The following is a 19215-nucleotide window of genomic DNA, read 5'->3' on the forward strand; positions in this document are numbered from 1 at the left end:
ATTCTACAAGTAGCAAATATTTAAGAAAATGGGAACACTTAATCAGTCAATGAAGTTGTGCCAAAATGTTTAGTTGTTATAGGGTTCATTTGCATCCAAAAGAATGGGCATAACTCTTTAGGGACTCAGTGGTGTCTTCGCATCTTTTTGCAACTAGATAATCTGAATATATTGTCTTCACTGTCTGTCTTTCACACACACATGCTTAGACGTGTCAGATACAAAATGACTTATTCAGAGCTGCCACTAACACCTGATCAGATTCTGTTAAACAAAGACTGAATCCAGGGCTCTCCTTATGTTTAAGAAGACAATTTTAAAGGAATAGTTCACCCCCAAAATGAACATTCTCTCATCATTTACTCACTCTCATGCCATCCTAGATGTGTAGGTCTTTCTTTCTTTTGCTGAACACAAACAAATATTTTAAAAGAATATTTCAGCTCTGTAGGTCCATTCAAGGCAAGTCAAAAGGGTCCAGTACTTTGAATCTCAAAAAGCACATAATGGCAGCATAAAAGTAATTCATACAACTGCAGTGGATAAATCCATATCTTAAGAAGCGATATGATAGGTATGGATAAGAAATATACATTTTTAAGTCCTTTTTTATTTATTTTTTTTATAACAAATGTCCACTTTCAAACAGCCCTCCTAAGCACTCTTCTTGCCTAAGGGTTCTTCCTCTTTTGTCTTTGCAATTCACATTCTTTGTGCATATCACCACCTACTGGGCAGGGAGCAGAATTTATAGTAAAAAATTAAATAAATATTGATCTGTTTCTCACCCAAACCTATCAATATCATTTCTGAAGACATAGATTTAACCAATGGATTACTTTTATGCTGCCTTTATGTGCTTATCTTCAGAGTTTTGGACCCTGGTGACTTGCATTGTATGGAGCTACAAAGCTGAGAGATCCCTCTAAAATATTTGTGTTCTTCTGAAGAAAGAGTGTAATACACATCTGGGATAGCATTATGTGAGTAAATGATGAGAGAGTTTTCATTTATGGGTGACGTAGCTTTTTAGATGATGGCAAAATCCCCTTGTAAGTCATGGTTTGTCTTTTGATCAGTAGCCAGTCATCTCAAAGATTTACATATCAACATTTAATGAGGACTTCGGAGGAATGTTTCAGTGCTAGCCTTGAGCAACCTTCAAATTCTAAAACTAGAAAAGACAAACAAGGTTTTCTGCTTTTTCATTTTTAATAATATTTTCATATAGACATTTTACTATGTATATAAACAGACATTTTGATCCATTTTCACACCCGCTACCTGACACACGTTCACGCACACAGTCCACTTACATTCACTTTCCATAATAAATTATCTTTCCCTCTAAAGAAAGCAAATGCACACAGAGAAAGTGGTATATGGATGACTCAACCATAAAATAAGTCATCCATATTAATAAGATCTCTGATTTAAAGATCTTTATTCTTTTCACATTCAGTCCCTACATTTTTGCAGATTTAAGCAAGGCCTTGAAAAATTTTGCAAACCATAATTGCTTGTTTAGCTGAAATTAACTATGCACAATTACTTTTGTACTAACTGAAGTAAACTATGACAGCACTTAAATATCAGACAAAAATAAATGGTCAGTGTTAGCCTATCCATATAAACCCAATTTCCATGTATTAATTTCTTTTGCATAAAAAAAAAAAACCAAACATTATTTTTTAATCGCAGCAACATTTTAACCTAAAGACCTTTGTTAAACTTCTCTTTAGAACTTATCTGAAGACAACAATGAGGGAAAATCTGTACACTAAAGGCACAATCAAAAATTCAACATTCTCCACATGGGAGAGATAAACATTATTTAATAATTATCCTGCAGTTAACTGGGTGCATTGCTTTCCCCTCACATGTCACCAAAGCTGACAATCATATTTTTTTTTTAAATATCTAGATATTACCCTTTCCTGCATATAATAATCCCTGTACATTCCTTTTCCCACTGTAACTCCATACAGTTCACATCCAATAGACTTATAAGACTTTAATCAACAGCCCCACATATTTCTTAATATACATCCATGCTTATCCTAAACCCTCAATTCTTTCAGTTGTAAAATCAAAGAGCAGCATCTAAAATAAAGAAATACAAATAGTTGTGGCTCACCAACAGACCACTCCACACTTGTGTTTACAAGGTGCCTCACTTCCATAAAATATACTATAACTCATACTTGCCCCATAAGACAAACTTAGTGTCTATTCCCAAGCATGCACCTAAACACACCAAAATAACAGTGAGGACAAAGGGATGTGGGAACACCATTAAAACAAAATTAAAATAGAAAATGCTTGAGCACATTTAATAACAAACAACCTGCTCCTCTCACACATTCGTGATCACACCAATGACCAAATATACCAAAAACTTTCCAGAAGTGCTAATGAATTGTGATATTGTACAATGATCAATAGTTCCATTACTTAAAACTAAAATGCCCTTAATTGTTGGCTGGGGGGGAAGTAATGTCTGCTTTATGATGCGGTAAAATCAATCAGAAACCTAGGCACAGTTAAACTTACTACATACCATACACCAATTTAAATTTGGCCTCTCTATAACCAAATAATTAAGATAAAACCCTCCCATATTTCTTGTGTTAACAGATGTGTTGTCCTAAAAACAAAGGGCTGTTCACATCCTGTGTGTACAAACACATTTACAGACACTCACATACACACGCAGACACATACGTACACAACAGTCTTTCTGAAAACAACAAAACCTCTTGAAATCGTGAAAGTTGCACATGCTCTCTGAAGCACACAAACAAACATTCTCTTCTTTTATGACGTCATAAAGGAACATCCAGCAGCTTTTTGTGCAGGTACTGTTTCACTTCCTCTATCCCATTCAGCTTCTCCAACTCCAGATAGGGCAACTGCAAGTGAAATGAGAAAAATATAAATTCTGCATTATTTCACTAACAAAACAGTGCCAAAAATGCCATGATATTGCAGCTTTTTGGACATAATAGTATTTTATGAAATACCTGGTAATCATGTATTACCATGGAATATATATCAAACCACCATGTTATTACCATCTGATACAAATCGCTGTACCATAGTACAGCATTTTTTTTTGTAAGAGTTTTACATAAAATCACATTTTACATAAATATGATGGCAGATGAATTTTAGATCTTAATCTTCAGTCTGAAAGAATAAAAATAACCAATTCTTTTCCTTCCTAAATAATGATGGATGTTATGTGTATGTCTTTTTTACCTGTAGTATAATGTACCCCAGCAAGTGCAGGTGGCGGTCTCTCATTGCCCTGGATCCGACCAGCACATCAGAATTATGGCAATAATGCCATTTATCATTTACTGACATTATAACTCTGCATTTGTGAAAGGACAGATAGCTTGTGTTAAAGGTGGTGAGCCAAACATTCAAGTCCAGATAGCTTTCACCACTTTCATCCTGGATAAATGTTTATTTAAGCCAAAATTTTTTGCTGCAATTCTTTATTAAAGCGCAACAGTGCACACCCACTTTTTCAGCCGTCTTGGTTCCGGAAGTATTTTTTCCCATTCAATCCTTCAATAGGCAATTCATAAAATCCTTCATAAAAAATAATCTAAGCCAACCAGCTCTAAAGTGAATTACAGCATTACAGGCTTTGAAAATTATTGGAAAAGACAAGGGTACAAGACTGTGCACTTACTGTCTTTCCTGAAGGCATGATTATAAGTACAGAAACAATATATTTTAATTTTATTGCAAAATACAGTATTCAGGTACTTACAAATGTATACATAGTTTGAACATGTATTAAGACTGACTCAATTGCATCATTTATAATAGCTGCAACACTCGCTGGATTGGTGGTGCGTTTCTCCTCAGGATCATTGGTAGTGTAGTTCTTCACCAGGAATTACGCTATTAAACACGATTTGGAAAAATTAAGTTGAAATAACACGGACTGATGGCTTCAAAAGAAGCGTATACCATTGATGAACATCCTCAGAGCTCATGGTAGGTCTGTATTAAAAGACTTAAAGGTTATCATAAAAAACTTAATTCACCTATAGAAAAATTGAATAGAATTTTTTCTTCCAGAACCCGACTGTTGCGCTCTACTCATTTTAATCAGTCTCACTGTGTTAAAGGGGCCATGACATGAGGAATCAAATTCTCCATGATCTTTTCAAATGTAAAAGTTCATTGTACTATAAAAATATACTGTAAGTTTCAGAACTCAAAACTTCCTCCTCATTGCAAAAAGAGCATTTGTTGAACCCAAGCTGCCAAAACGACTCGTTCTCTACTTCCTATACATTGTGATGTCACACTGTGGTAGACATTTGCATCTGATTGAATCCACAACAACACTGTCAATGCCTGCTTTGCCTGATAATCTCCATAGCCCACCCAGTAGCGGTGAGCAGTGAGATGCAAGAAGAGAGCAGGTCAGTCAAGAGCAGAGAGCCAGTCAGAACAGTGGCCGTTTACTGCCAAGTCTTAAAGAAGATGCAGCACCAAAATCAGAGCATTTCTGACAAAGGGTCAGAATGAGGGTGGAAAATAATTATGTTTTACTAATATATGACTATTTTTTGTGAGAAAAAAACAAAACTTTACAAATATTATAAGTGAACCTCAAGGAAGATATTACAATAATAAAAAAGGCATGTCATAACCCCTTAAGGATTTAGGCCTGGCTAACCTGTAGACTGACCTTTTCACTTGCTCTCCTGTGGTCCGGTCAGCTTCTGGGTTTTCTGGGTTGTGAAGTTGCAGTGGAGAACTGGCCACTACATCACTCTCACTACCCTCTGGGTACGTCACACCTTCATAAAATGTAGTGATCTCACAGTCTGGTCCCGGGTTTGCTCCTTTTGAGATGACAGTACCCCCTTCATCCTCCAGAATTTTCCCAATTGAGAACTGGAAGAGGGAATCTTGTGGGGCAACGGTCCCTGGAACAGAAGGCCCTGCCTGGGTCAGGCAGTCTGAGGGGCTACTAAGGGTGGAGCTGTCCTGGCTCTCCAGAGAGTGCTCCTTGGCTAGAGAAGAGTAATAATCTGAAGTTGTGTAATATGGGTTGTAGTCCAATTTTACCGTTCCATTAGGACCAACTCTCTGAGCTGTTGCTCCTGCTGTTTGGGGGAGCATGTGAGCTGAGAGGAAGGCAGACTCATCTCCTGAACGTTTGTCACCCCCTTCATCCAGTGAAGAGGCAAAAGGGGAGAACTTCTGGAAGTCAGTAGTGAGAGCTGCGACAGAGCCAAACCCCTCGGGAGATTTGAGGTTTAGTACTACACATGGGGTTGAACCTGCGCCTAATGATGCTGCTGGTGTCCCAGTCCTGATGGGGAGAACACGACCTGTGCTGTCAATCCACAGCAGGAAATCTGGCATAGGGGAAAAGCACACGAGTTTCAAATATCGCTAAAAAAACAAAAGTCTGAATGCATATGCGGTGGTAGAAATGGTTTCATTATAAAAAGGAAAGAACCTGTGCAATATCCTGGTGCTAGAACCTCATCCTGTTTGTAGCCGTGCTCGCCAACAAGCTGCCTGAGTGCCTCTGCAACCAGACCTTTGTAACTGAAATACAAACAATACACTCTGAGCTCACTGTTGATGTCAGCTGGACATTTTCCTGAAGTTTCAATGTCAAATAAAAGTGTACAAACTTTGTGTAAGCACGTCCTGTTGTCCAAAACAACTACACTCAACAACTAAATTCCAGTACACTGTCCGCATACACTAAAAGAAATGTGAGAAACTTGGGTTGTCTTTGGCAACAATCTCAAAATGGATAAACAGATAAATTCGGTTGTTAGATCAAGCTTCTTTAACTTACGCCTCTTATCCAAAGTGAAACCTTTTCTCACACGCGTTTATCACATCTCGGCTTGACTACTGTAACTCTTTATATTATGGAATAAACTCTTCTGCGCTAACATGCTTACAAATGGTACAAAACGCAGCAGCCAGACTCTTGAAGCGTGTCAAGAAACACGAATCAATATCGATTTCAAAATTCTCATTCTAGTATATAAATAGTTGAAAAATCTGATGCCTCTATATCTTGCCAACTTTCTGACACCATACAATCCCCCTAGGGCCCTGAGGTCAGAAAAACAAAAACTGCTTAATCACACCAAAGACCAGACTCAAGCAAAAAGGTGACCAGGTTTTTACGGTAGCCGGCCCCAAACTATGGAATGCACTGCCTCTGCCGAATCTCTTCCAGCTTTCAAAACCATGTTAAAAACCCACTACTTCTCAAAGGCTTATAATCTCGTCTGAATTCTTTTTCTGCTTAAAACATATTTTTTTAACCCACGCTTAAACCCACTCGGGTTTACACTGGTGTCTAAACTCTTTTCTTGTTTAAACATGTTTTTAAATTCATGTTCAAAACCCACTATCTCTCCTCAGCCTTAAAATACTGCCTAAATCCTCTATTTGATAAAACGTGTCTTTTTTTAACTTTTTTATATTTTAATGTCAAAATTTTCATTTTTGTATTTGACTGTAAAGCACTTTGGTCAACAAATTTGTTTTATTAGTGCTTTATAAATACAGTTGACATTGACATTGACAAAAGAGAATTTCTCTTCAATCTAATTGACTCACCTGTATTTACGGTTCACCTCATCTGCAGTTAGCGCGTGATCAAACATGAGCACTTTATGGGAGTCCTGAAGGCGAGGTCCAGTATAATCCCTGTATTCCAACTCTACAGCTGCATCCAGTAGTGAAAGGTACCGCCGTACAATCAGGGCATACGGACTGTCTACATAAAATACAGAACAGACTCATGCTCAAATTTAATTGCAATTGGGGAAAAGAATCATTCATTCATCCACTCTTTCTACTGTATATTTGTGTCCAGAAAGGATTGTTTTCAATACTGTATTATACTACAATGAGAATCATCTTTTTTCTAATTTAATTTGGGTAAATGTGCCAAGGCTAAATTGTCATGAAAATAATTTTATAATGCAAAAAATCTGTATGGTCCTAAAATAGGCTCTCTTTTTCCCGCAAAATAAAATGTATTTTTTTGACACATGACCCAGACATTTCAATAGGCTTCATTTTCTTTATGCAAAATATAATTTCTTATTTTTTCTTTTGATTTTGTGGGGAAACATGACCCAGACATTTCTTTGTAAGATTCACCTATAAAGATCCTTTATTGAATTTCGGCACAGTGTTATTGAGTTTCAGCAGTTATGTGGGGCTTTGTATTAAAGGAATGATTTGCCCAAAAAATTTTAATTCTCGTATTATTTACTCATTTTCCCTAATACCATCCCAGATGTGTATGACTTTCTTTCTTCTGCAGAACACAAATGAAGATTTTTTTAGAGGAATCTCACAGCTCTGTAGGTTCATACAAATGCAAGTGAATGGTGACCAAAACTTTTGAAACTCCAAAAAACACAAAGGCAGCATAAAAGTTATCCATACAACTCCAGTGGGTTAATTAATGTCTTCTGAAGTGATCTAATCAGTTTTGGTTGAGAAACAGACCAAAATATAACTCCTTATTCACTATAAATCTTGATATCAGCCATCTCCTTGCCGATCATGATTACAAGCTCGATTAAACAAAGTGTAATCAAGCTTGAAATGATGATTGTGCCAAGAGACTGCAATGGTAAGATGTACAGTGAAAATGGAGTTACATTTTGTCTGTGCTCACCCAAAATCAATTGGATTGCTTCAGAAGACTAAAACACTGGAGTCTTATGGATTACTTTTATGTTTCCTTTATGTGCTTTTGGGAGCTTCAAAGATTTGGTCACCATTCACTTGCATAGTTTTGACCTACAGAGCTGACATTTTCTTCTAAAAAACGTTGTATGTGTTCAGCAGAAAAAAGAAAGTTATAAACATCTGGCATGGCATGTGGGTGAGTAAATGATAAGAGAATTTCAATTTTGGGTGAACGATCCTTTTAACAGACAGGCTATAGAAAAAGCTGCAAAATCAATGTTATTTATATACAATAATAGGAGACAAATAGCTGTAAAATATTGCAGCAAATATTTTAGCAGTAAAACAGCAAATATTTTAGCAGTCAATATTACATAAAGATAGCCAGCAGAGGTCCTTATTGATCAGAGGGTACCTATGATGAGTTTGCAAGAGAGTATACTAGTCCAAGGCAGTTTCAGTGTTTACTTTTGGGTGACCATGATATTATAAATATAGCTCATCAAACATTGGAAAAAACCTGAAGCCATGAAATATGAACCATCTAGAAACAAGATATTTTAAGGACTGTCTCTTCTATCTTTTAAAGAGACAAGCACTAGTCTTATTAGCACTCTGCAAACATACCAATTCACTTGCATTTAGAACAAGTTTTCAGTAGTGATAAACTCACTGGTGACGTTACTGATGAATGATGGAGAGAAGACACGGTGCAGGACAAGCCCTGGAAAATGGCCCAGCTGGAACAAGGACATGAGGATGTTAACGGTGGCCAGTGGAGAGCTCAGAGCCTTTAGTTCGAGCACCATCTCCAGCTTGGAGAAAAATTGAGCCTCGTTAGCCGGTCGATAACTCATTCGACTGAATGGGAACACAAGCTTCTGGATCACCTAGACAGAGCAACAGATGTTGAGAGGGATACATTTAAACATTTAATAGGCATACATTCCTCATTTGATTTAACCACCATTACATTAGAAAGAAAAGAAAGTTAGCTAGATTATTTTACTGTGGGCCCTTGTCAGAATACACAGTGTCTACATCTAACCTTGCTGTCCAAGAATTCACCCTTCTTGACCAAAAAGTCAGCAATAGTGTCCAGCAGACGTGTTTCTCTGAGACGATGGCGAGCGATGTACTTGGCGATGAGGGCCATGGTGTAAGGTGTGATGCTATCAACCTTTTTAGGCAACTCCTCTGAAAAAGGAAAAAAAAAAAAAACATTTATAGAACCAACACCTGATATTGAAGGTTGGCCTATAATCTCCATTTCCTTCCTGACAACAAGAAATCTTTATAAAAACATGGCATCTAAATTGAACTTTTTATTTTTCTTTCTTGAAACTAAACAGGTTACGAAAAATCTACTGTAACTGCCAGGCTGACTTATAAAATACTGTCAAGAATGCCATCGAGTGCGTTATTGACGAATCGCTAGCTTTGATTCTAAACATGATCACAGATTTTACATATAGTACGATTGTTTTAATTTCCGAATGTTTCATTGAATACTTGCTATTAAAAGTGCTAAACAAATAAATTGAATTGAAATTTTTAATTCACCTGCGAGGCTGCTCACAAACTTCTCCTGCCTGTTCTGGTAGAAGAGGTGAGCGCTAAAGATAAGCTCAAGGCTCTTGTTGCTGGCCTCCCTAGCACATGCTGACAGCATCTCATCTAGCAGGGCCATCTCATGGTCCCTGATGCTGCTAACGCTAGCCAGCGTGTGCTTCACCAGTCGCAGGATCTTCCGGTTCACCACCAGCTGTTCCGGGGAGGCTCCATCTGCTGTCCGCAGTGCTCTCCACTTAGTGCGGTAGTAAGAGAGGAGGAGGAAGAGTGTCTGGGGGTGGCGCTCCCGCTCGATGTTCTTCTCCAGCCCAGCGAGACATGACTCAATCAAGGGATGCTGGCTGGACGGATGCAGCTTCATGCTGCTGCTGAAAACCATGGAGATGTCCTTTTGGTTGAATTGGGACAGGCGAGCCTGGGACTCTTCTTCCAGCACCTGCACGATCTGAGAGTCACTGGGCAGCCCTGAAAAAGGCAAAGAATACATGAATTAAATGATACAAGATACAGTAGTATTTTAGTAATATATTGCCCTAGGTCTAATAACTACAGTTACTGGGTAGTTGACATGTCAAGCAGTGTCCTGCTGTGTAACATGCTATATTGTATCTAAAACTAGCCCATTTTAAACAGTCTTTTTTTATTCTTGTATAATTATTATATATGCAATTTGTGTGTCCTCAAATTAATTGAGAGACTACATGGAATATCTGTACTTTCAAAAATTCATGTCATACTTCAAGGCTACTTAACTGCGAAATTGCAGAAAGTTTATTAAAAATGGTGAAAACTTTAAAAGAAATGGTGGCCAGTTACACTTTCCTACACAGCCAAAATGCAGTAACTACGACAACAGTGAAAGAAAACAGCTTCAACATTTTTTAATTGTCCAGCCCAGTGGTTCCAAACCCTGTTCCTGGAGGCCCCCCAACACTGCACATTTTGTATATCCCTCTTATTTGACACACCCTATTCAGGTAGTAGAGTCTCTACTAATGAGCTAAAGAGTTGAATCAGGTGTGTTTGATTAGGGAGATGTACAAAATGTGCAGTGTTGGGGGGCCTCCAGGAACAGAGTTGGGAACCACTGGTCCAGCCAAATGTGGCTGTCATACCTCTGCATACTTGAGCCAAACCTGTCCATCACAGGACAGCTCTTAGTCTAAAACAGGGGTTTTCAGGGCCTGGGTAGCTCAGCGAGTATTGATGCTGACTACCACCCCTGGAGTTGCGAGTTCAAATCCAGGGTGTGCTGAGTGACTCCAGCCAGGTCTCCTAAGCAACCAAATTGGCCCGGTTGCATGGGGTAACTTCCTCCTGATCGCGATTAGTGGTTCTCGCTCTCAATGGGTGTGTGGTAAGTTGTCCATGCATCGCGGAGAGTAGCATGAGCCTCCACATGCGGAGTCTCCGCGGTGTCATGCACAACGAGCCACGTGATAAGATACGCGGATTGGCGGTCTCAGAAGCGGAGGCAACTCCGCCACCCGGATTGAGGTTACCGTGCCACCACGCGGCCCAACTAAGAAGTGGGAATTGGGCATTCCAAACTGGGAGAAAAGGGGATCAAAATAAATAAATAAATAAATACATAAATAAATAAAAACAGGGGTTATCAATCTGGGATCCAGGGAACCCCAGTGGGCCCGCCAAAATTGCAAGAAGGTGCAAAAAACAAAACAAAAAAAAAAAAGTAAAGCACTGTACAAATACATTTGAATTGAAAATGTTTTGCTTCAGGTTCATCTAATTTTATACTAATGTTGTGTAGTAAAAAATACACTGTCAACTTAACACAAGAGTAAATATTTTCATTTCTAACCACTTCTTTGATCTTTAGTGCCTTAACGATATAAAAGCAATTTATATAAATAATTCAATTTTGCAAACAACATGTTTTCTTTATAATATCCCACTTTACCTTTTTAGTCACACAGTATAAATGTGACTTCATATATTAAAATAAATAGCTAGGGATCCCCGTAAGGGGATCATATTTGGGGCTCCTTGTCATCAAAAGATACCCAATTTTAGCCATAACTCAATTTTGACAAAATGCGTAGTTACTGTATTTTGCCTTTGCAGGACTGTACAACAACTAAATATACACTTTCCCTTTTAAATACTACATTTTTTTTTCTACCTTAAAGGAATAGTGCACCCAAAAATTAAAATTCTCTCTTCATTTACCCATCCTCATGCCATCCAAGATGTGTATGACTTTCTTTCTTCTGCTGAACACAAACAAGTATTTTAAGAAGAATATTTCCGCTCTGTTGGTCCTCACAATGCAAGTAAATTGGTACCAACATTTTGCAGCGACAAAAGCACATAAAGGCAGCATTAAAGTAATCCTTAAGTAAGTGTGGGTGAGAAACAGATCAATATTTAAGTCCTTTTTTACTATCAATCTCCACTTTCACTTTATTCTTCTTTTGCTTTTGGCGAATTGCATTCTTCGTGCATATCGCCGCCTACTGGGCAGGGAGAAGAATTTGTAGTTAAATAAGTTCTTAAATGTTGATTTGTTTCTCACCCAAACCAATCATATCACTTCTGAATATATAGATTTAACAACTGCAGTCTCATGGATTACTTATACTGCCTTTACGTGCATTTTGAAGCTTTAAAATTTTGGTACCCTTTCACTTGCATTGTGAGGACCTACAGAGCTCAGATATTCTACTAAAAATCTTTGTTTATGTTCAGCAGAAGAAAGAAAGTCATACACATCTGGGAAGGCATGACTAAATGATGAGAGAATTTTCCTTTTTTGGGTGAACTGTCCCTTTATGTCTTAATGCTGAATAAAAAAGGTTCATGTCCATGTTATCTGTCAACTACACTTAGCACGTTTACATGCATACCAATACGATGATAACTATCACAAATCAGCTTATTAAAAAAAAAAATGCATTGAAATCATGATTTGAAACCATTGGGTTATTCTCTGCTTTAAAACATAAAGTCATGCATACAACACTAAATCAGGATAATGGGCCAAAATCTACATGTGCAGATTTTAGCTAAAACCATGCTTGACCTTACTCTAATAAAGTTGTCAGCTATTAAGCATAATCTGTGTAAGAACGTGCTCGGTCACTTTAGCCAATGGTCTAAACTTGAAGGACTCACCAAGGGCAGTTACAGCATAAAGGCAGTTAACAATGCTGAAATTGTCGAACTTGGAGCAGTCATTGACAATGGCGTCACAGAGCGTCTGAAAATCCCGATTATCCAGAATCTGTCGTACGCTGTTCTCTACCGAGCCTCCACAAGCGGATGAGGGCAAAGCTCCTTCACCTGCTCCTCCACTCCCACCTGCCTGACCCCCAGCCTGCTGAAGCACCAGGAGCTGACCAATCTTCTGCAGAGCGATGGGGTAGTGATTGTGCGAGATCTTCCCTGGATTCTGGGTGACCCAGCGGAGAACTTCATCAACAGTGCGTGAGCGATCAATCAGCCGTTTCATGGTGAAGAAGGTGTCGTAGCTCATCTTCTCATGGATGAAGTTCCACGTCTTTTTCTTGCTGTGGTGCAAATGTGCATGGGGTTGATAGTGCGGAGGAGGGAGGTGATTGACTTGCGGGTGCGTGTGGTAGTGCTGGTGGGTCTGGAAATGGGGCCGGTGGCCATCTAGACGTGCCTGATAAACGGGTGGGTAATTTTGATGCTGATGGACATGTGGATGATGTGGAGGAGGAGGAAGCAGGTGATGGTGGTTCTCCAGCATAGGTGGCCCTCCTCCCATCAGGCCGATGCGGCGACCTGGCTTGCCCCCACCACCACTGTACATGCGTGTGGTGTACATACTGGTAAAAGCACCTGGACTCAGTAGGCGTGACAGCTGGTGGGGCAAGGAGAATCTCCTGCAAGTTAAGAAGCTGTGGCGAACAAGCAGCCCCAGCATGGTATAGGGGGTGATCCAACAGTGAAGTTCAAGAGAACACTCCTACAAACAAAAATAGCATCCTTTATTAAGTAGTCTACATTTCAATTCACCCTTTTTTTACATTCATTAGCTAACTGTAGTCAACCACATCCTTTAGTGCTGAAACATAACTAGATATAACATTATGGTTTGCCACTAAAAAGAAACTAAACTCATCTCCACACTGAGGCAGGCACAAGGTGGTCTCTCAACAAACAGATGGTAACTTGAGACTTGTCAGACTGATGCCCTTTCCATCGGAGCTGTGAGGAGGAGAGGGTATCCCTAACCTCATGTCTGAAAAAGCTCCTCTAATATATTTATCCAAAATACAAGCTGAAATAATGTCTGAATCATCAAAAGCTTCTTTCACGATTAAAAATGGCTATGGAGGTTGGTTTTTTTCTCACCAAATATGCCTTTAGCTTCTCACTGGGGGCATTCAATTAATGGCCCGGGTTCAAGACAAGTTAAGCTCAATCAACAGCTTTTGCAGCATAATGTTGATTACCACAAAAAATAATTATACTTGTCTGTCGTTTATTTAAAAAAGCAGCAGCAGTGGTTACTGTATTGCACAATGGAAGTGAATGGGGTCAGACCATAAACATTAAATACACACTGTTTCAAATGTATAGCCACAAGATGTAAATATTATACGATATATGATTTGTGTGATAAAAACCACTTATTAACCTTATCTGTGTAAAGTTATATCTAATATTACAACTTTGTTGTCATGACGACATAACATCAGTAAACACTATACTCTGGTAAACACCACAATGTCTGTAAATCAATTCCTGATCATGTTAACACGTATAATGTTTACATCTCATGGCTATACTTTTAAAAAAGTGTGTATTTAATGCTTATGGATTGGCCCCATTCACTTCAATTGCAAGTGTCATATAGTAACCTCAATTTTTCAAAAAAATAAATAAAAATAAAATTTAAATAAAAGAACGAGTCAAAATTATTCTTTGTGGTAATCTACATTATGCCACAAATGCTGTCAAACTTAACTTGTATTGACTCCGGAACATTCCTTAAAGGGATAATTCACCCAAACATTTTAATTCTCATCATTTGCTCACCCTCATGCCTTCCCAGATGTGTATGACTTTCTTATGCCGAACACAGATTAAGATTTTTAGAAGATATGATAGGTGTGGGTAAGAAACTGATTAATATTTAACTCATTTTTTACTATATATCTCCACTTTCATTTTCACATTCTTCTACTGTTTTTGGTGATTGGTAATCTTGGTGCATATTGCCACCTACTGGGAAGCGAGGAGAATTTAAAGTAAAAAAGTTAAAAAACTTAAATATTGATCTGTTTCTCACCCACACCTATCACATCTAGGAGTGGGTAAAAAATATAGATTTTCCCCATGCATTGCAATCTTCATTTGAATAATCTCAATATCGATTTTTTACTATATGCACAACCTTCCTTTACAATGAGAGGAAACCACTCACATTTGCAACCAAATTTTGCGCTATGCGACTAAAATGTATATATTTAGCAACTGGCTGGTAAATGTTCATATTTCACTCATCAGTAATTGTGTAGTATAGTGGTGGAATATTCAGCAGTGAGATCCATTCACTGCATGTTGATTAAAAGTTGTTCCATGTAATGCATGTCCAAAGACGAGATCCACGTGACCCTTTTGTCACTGAATAATGTCCCTTTTAATACCCTTTCTGTTCTCTACAGTAAGTTGCTGATCATAAGCAACAAAAAATAAACATTTAATTCTAATCATTCATAGCACGAATGAGGTAAGGCCATTAGAGTCCTCTCATTAATATCGTTTACAGACGCTCTTTATAGAAATGCTGCTTTTGTTAAAGAGACAGTACCAGTTTTAGCACGTGTTCAACAAATTAACGTAAATACTTGTAAATTGTACAAATTATGCAATTAAACAATAAACATGTAACAAAAACTAATATATGAAATATAACATCTTATTTATTGATTGAATACATTGATTTGTTCATTTTTAAAAAGCCAAAATACAGTAAGACCAAAATGACAACAAAAAAAAAAAACAATAACTAGAAACATAATATAAATATATTATATATTTAAAACATAACTAGTCAAATTCATATTTTCGTAATGTACCTAGTTAGAAGCTCCCCAGTATAATTAACAGCATTAGCTGGGAGTGAATTTCTTTCATAATTAAGCAAAAGAGACATTATAACTGAAATATACCCATATGAATCGATATCAAATAGAAAACGAATTAAGAGCTTTTGAAAAGGAATCTAATCTAATAAGGAAATCTGTATCATCAATACCAAGCCTGCATCAATTCTGAAGATTTAAAATTTAACCACTGGAGTCATATGGATTACTTTTATGCTGCCTTTATATGCTTTTTGGAGCTTCAAAGTTCTGGCCACCATTCATTTACACTGTATGAACCTACAGAGCTGAAATATTCTGAAGAAAAAAAAATCCATGCGAGCTTTGATGCAAGATGACATTTGGGCATTTAAAGACCACTCACAATTTCTAAGACACAGTATGGTTTATGAGTCCGATCTCTTTTAACAGACTGTCTAAAATAACAAGTGTATCTGCTGTCAATGCCTCATACTAGAGTGTAAAAAGTTGCACACGTACCTGCAACATCCTCTTTGAAATGTGTGATAAATGTTCCACCGTACACAACACAAACATGATTTCATATTGAAACTGGCATAGCCCTGCCATACAATATAAACTAAAACATCAGAGATATTGTTGTTAAAGTAAAGCTTACATGTTTATCTCAGAGGATTGCGGTTGGATGGATGTACAGTGTCAGAATTTCACCCGCAGGAGATGGTGTCATTGGCAAGATTATTGCACTCCACTCAAATCGATTCCTCAGCTCTACGGCTAGCTGTGTTAAAGAGAGTTGTAGAATTAAAAATCCCTCTTAAATAAAGGTTTTACGGGGCCTGACGAGCTTTCAAATGAGCATTAGGTGAGGCCCCGGAAGAGGAGCAGAGCTGAACGCTAGCTAACCAGCTGCTACACTGATGATGTTACACTATCTGACTGTTGAAACTGGAGTAATGCTGTTCGAAGTCATGAAATGGTGAGTGGTTTAAAATATGGCTAATACAGTACGTGAATATGGTGCAATCCGTACTGAAATGAGCACATGACTTGATCAACATGCAAGTCACACAGTGATTAGCAGTGGATGTGAATCTAAAGCTGTCTGATTGAAACTACTTCACTCTGCGATCTCAATAGAGACTCATACAGAAAACTCATCGCCTGTCGCCGCGACTGACACGTCTGTCAGGTCTGTAACCTCGGTCTGCACAGCCCTCCGCTACACTCCCCTTGCACTCTTCCAGTGGTCGTCCGACACCTTGGTGTTCGCCATGTTCCCGGAAGTCAACAGAGGCAGACGGGAAACACGTGTTTGTCTGACAGTGAGTTTTTATTTATTTTATTTTATTTCATCGTTAATTAATTTTTTATATTATATATGAATAAAGTTAAATACATACTTGTAGTACAATTATTAGTACCTCAGTATACAAATAAAATAAAATATTTTTTCTATAAGATTCAGTTTCTGAATAATCCTTATTTTTCTAAGTAATTTCTCTTTCATATATTTTAGGAATAGAAGATAATTACCAATAAAAACTTTTTTCAAAACTTAAAAATAAAGGTTTGTCTTCATACATTTACAAATGACCAATTTACCAAAAACCACCATTACATAAAAAAATCAAATAACAAAATATCCATTGCTCATCCAACATTTTATAAACAATATATATTTATTATCTTGTTACAATGGCACCTGTCAAGGGGTGGGATATATTAGGCAGTAAGTGAACAGTAAGTTCTTGAATTTCATGTGTTGGAAGCAGGATAATTGAGTGCGGTAAAGTTACTTTTATATTTGTCATTCGTTTGACATTCGCGACAATACCCATTAAATTCTCCGTGTATCACATTTTCAAGCCAAACCAACTTGGAAATGCATGAATAGGTTTTCTTTGCCTAACACAAAGCTAAATTTAAAAAAAGGAGATTTTTTTCATATCAATTTTATTAGCTCTATAAATCAATTAAACATTTTAACCATTTGACATTATGACATCACAACAAATATGAAATGTTGTTAAAGACATCCCTTTCATGACACAAGGCTCTGTTTGTGGAATTTACATTCTATATGTTTTCAAATAAATATTTGTAAATGTTTGTAATATTCTCATTCCATTAAACTCAATGACCGTTTGACCTAGAGACATAAAACCAACTGTAAAACACTCAGAATATTAGTCTTTATATGGTACAAGGCTTGTTTTTGGGAGTAAATGTTCAGTACTTTTTATTCAGATTCAATTATCCCTATAAATCTATTAAACTCAATGACCGTTTGACCTAGAGAACAAGCCTTGTGCTACATAAAGAATAATATTTTGAGTGTTTTGCAGTTGGTTTCATGTCTCTAGGTCAATTACCAGATGTACCACTAACACTTCAAAAGGACTGACATAATAATAATTTCCCCATGTTTCCCGTTTTCCTCAATACATTCCTTCGCTTCCACCATGTAACACTGAGCAAACGGCATAGATGGTTTAGAAAGACCAACAATTTCAAACAAAAAAATAACTCCAGTTGTTACACGACAACGAATACCATATCAAACATATGTAACCTGATTTTGTCTTGATTAAGGTTTGCAAACCCTTAAATAAATTATAAATGTATTATTCAGCTATATAGCAACAGAGAAAGCATTAAAAAGCATAAGATTACGTTTACCGATAGTGGTTGGTACCGCATGCATTTTTTTGAAGAGAGAAAAAATAAATTTTTCGAAGAGAGAAAAAAAAATTTTTTGAAGAGAGAGAAAAAAAAAAATTTCTGAAGAGAGGAAAAAAAAATATTTTGAAGAGAGAAAAAAAAATTTTTTTGAAGAGAGAAATTTTTTCCACCTTGCGGTTCAGGGTTTCCGTAACGGAGAGCGCTAAGGCTCAAAACTAGAGTTTTGAACGAGTTTTATCTGTAGAATGTTGTATTCTTGAAGTGAAAGGCAAATTTCTTGATGTCTAGTTATATTTTGAAAATGGGGTAACAGAACCTATGTTTGTTGTATTTTTTTATATCTTTATGAACACAACCACCTACTGTTATTTCTATCAATAAATAATTTTATATTTGTGAGAGTTTTCATTTTGAATATTTTTGGAATAAATGTGTGCTCACTCACATAACTGTGATTTTATAGACTAAATATGCAAATACACAAGGCACAATACCTGGACATATTGATCATATTTCTCCTTTTTTCCCCTTATCCTAGCTTTTTTTTTTTTCCACATTTAGTTCATTGGCTGAAAGTAAATAGTCTCCCCAAGTGGCAAGCGTTGAAGCACTGGCTTAAAAAACACTATTATTCCTCAAGCTAATATTGGTGAAGGAATTAACATTGATGTTTACATTGTAACGCAACTGTTAAAATGTTATTGTACTACAGATATCCTGTGATACCTGTGAAATATGTGTGTAGGAAGAGGAATCTCAGTGAGACACAAGGAAGGAACTAAAAGACCAAAAACAGACCAAAAATGTATAAAGTTATTTTATAATGTATGAAAAAAATTATTTTTAAATGTATAATGTTTTTTACATACTTGTAATTCTGAGATTGATATTGTTTGTTTTTCATTGATTTTGAATGTTTGTTTTGAATTACTTTGATTTTTCCACATATATATTTTATTTGTAATATTTCTTTAATTCCCACATTTTAAATGGTATATTGTTTTCTTAATTCTTTTTGTTAATGTGTTAAATATTGTACATTTAGCCATTTAGTTTTGTATTTACTGAAATTTGTAGTGATATATTACAAATTATCACCATCTTTATCTTTTGTGATAAACATTTAGACAGCAAGGCAAGCTGCTACAGTGCTGGTTTCAACTAAAGTGAGCTGTATTGTATT

General features: G+C 36.9%; 1 protein-coding gene across 1 annotated transcript; it reads right to left on the reverse strand.

Annotated features, from left to right (window-relative positions):
- Positions 1-1201: 1201 nt before the first annotated feature.
- LOC127441421 (uncharacterized) lies at positions 1202-16622 on the reverse strand. Its single transcript, XM_051698832.1, has 11 exons — positions 16498-16622; positions 16006-16128; positions 12424-13240; positions 9280-9753; positions 8765-8913; positions 8390-8606; positions 6628-6787; positions 5498-5589; positions 4718-5393; positions 3262-3376; positions 1202-2912 (listed from the first exon to the last, which is right to left on the reverse strand). Exons 3-11 carry the CDS (start codon positions 13196-13198, stop codon positions 2826-2828), a joined length of 2745 nt encoding a protein of 914 aa, XP_051554792.1. The 5' UTR covers positions 13199-13240; positions 16006-16128; positions 16498-16622; the 3' UTR covers positions 1202-2825.
- Positions 16623-19215: the final 2593 nt, after the last annotated feature.

Source organism: Myxocyprinus asiaticus, chromosome 5 (assembly GCF_019703515.2).
Source record: "Myxocyprinus asiaticus isolate MX2 ecotype Aquarium Trade chromosome 5, UBuf_Myxa_2, whole genome shotgun sequence".
Taxonomy (NCBI): domain Eukaryota; kingdom Metazoa; phylum Chordata; class Actinopteri; order Cypriniformes; family Catostomidae; genus Myxocyprinus; species Myxocyprinus asiaticus.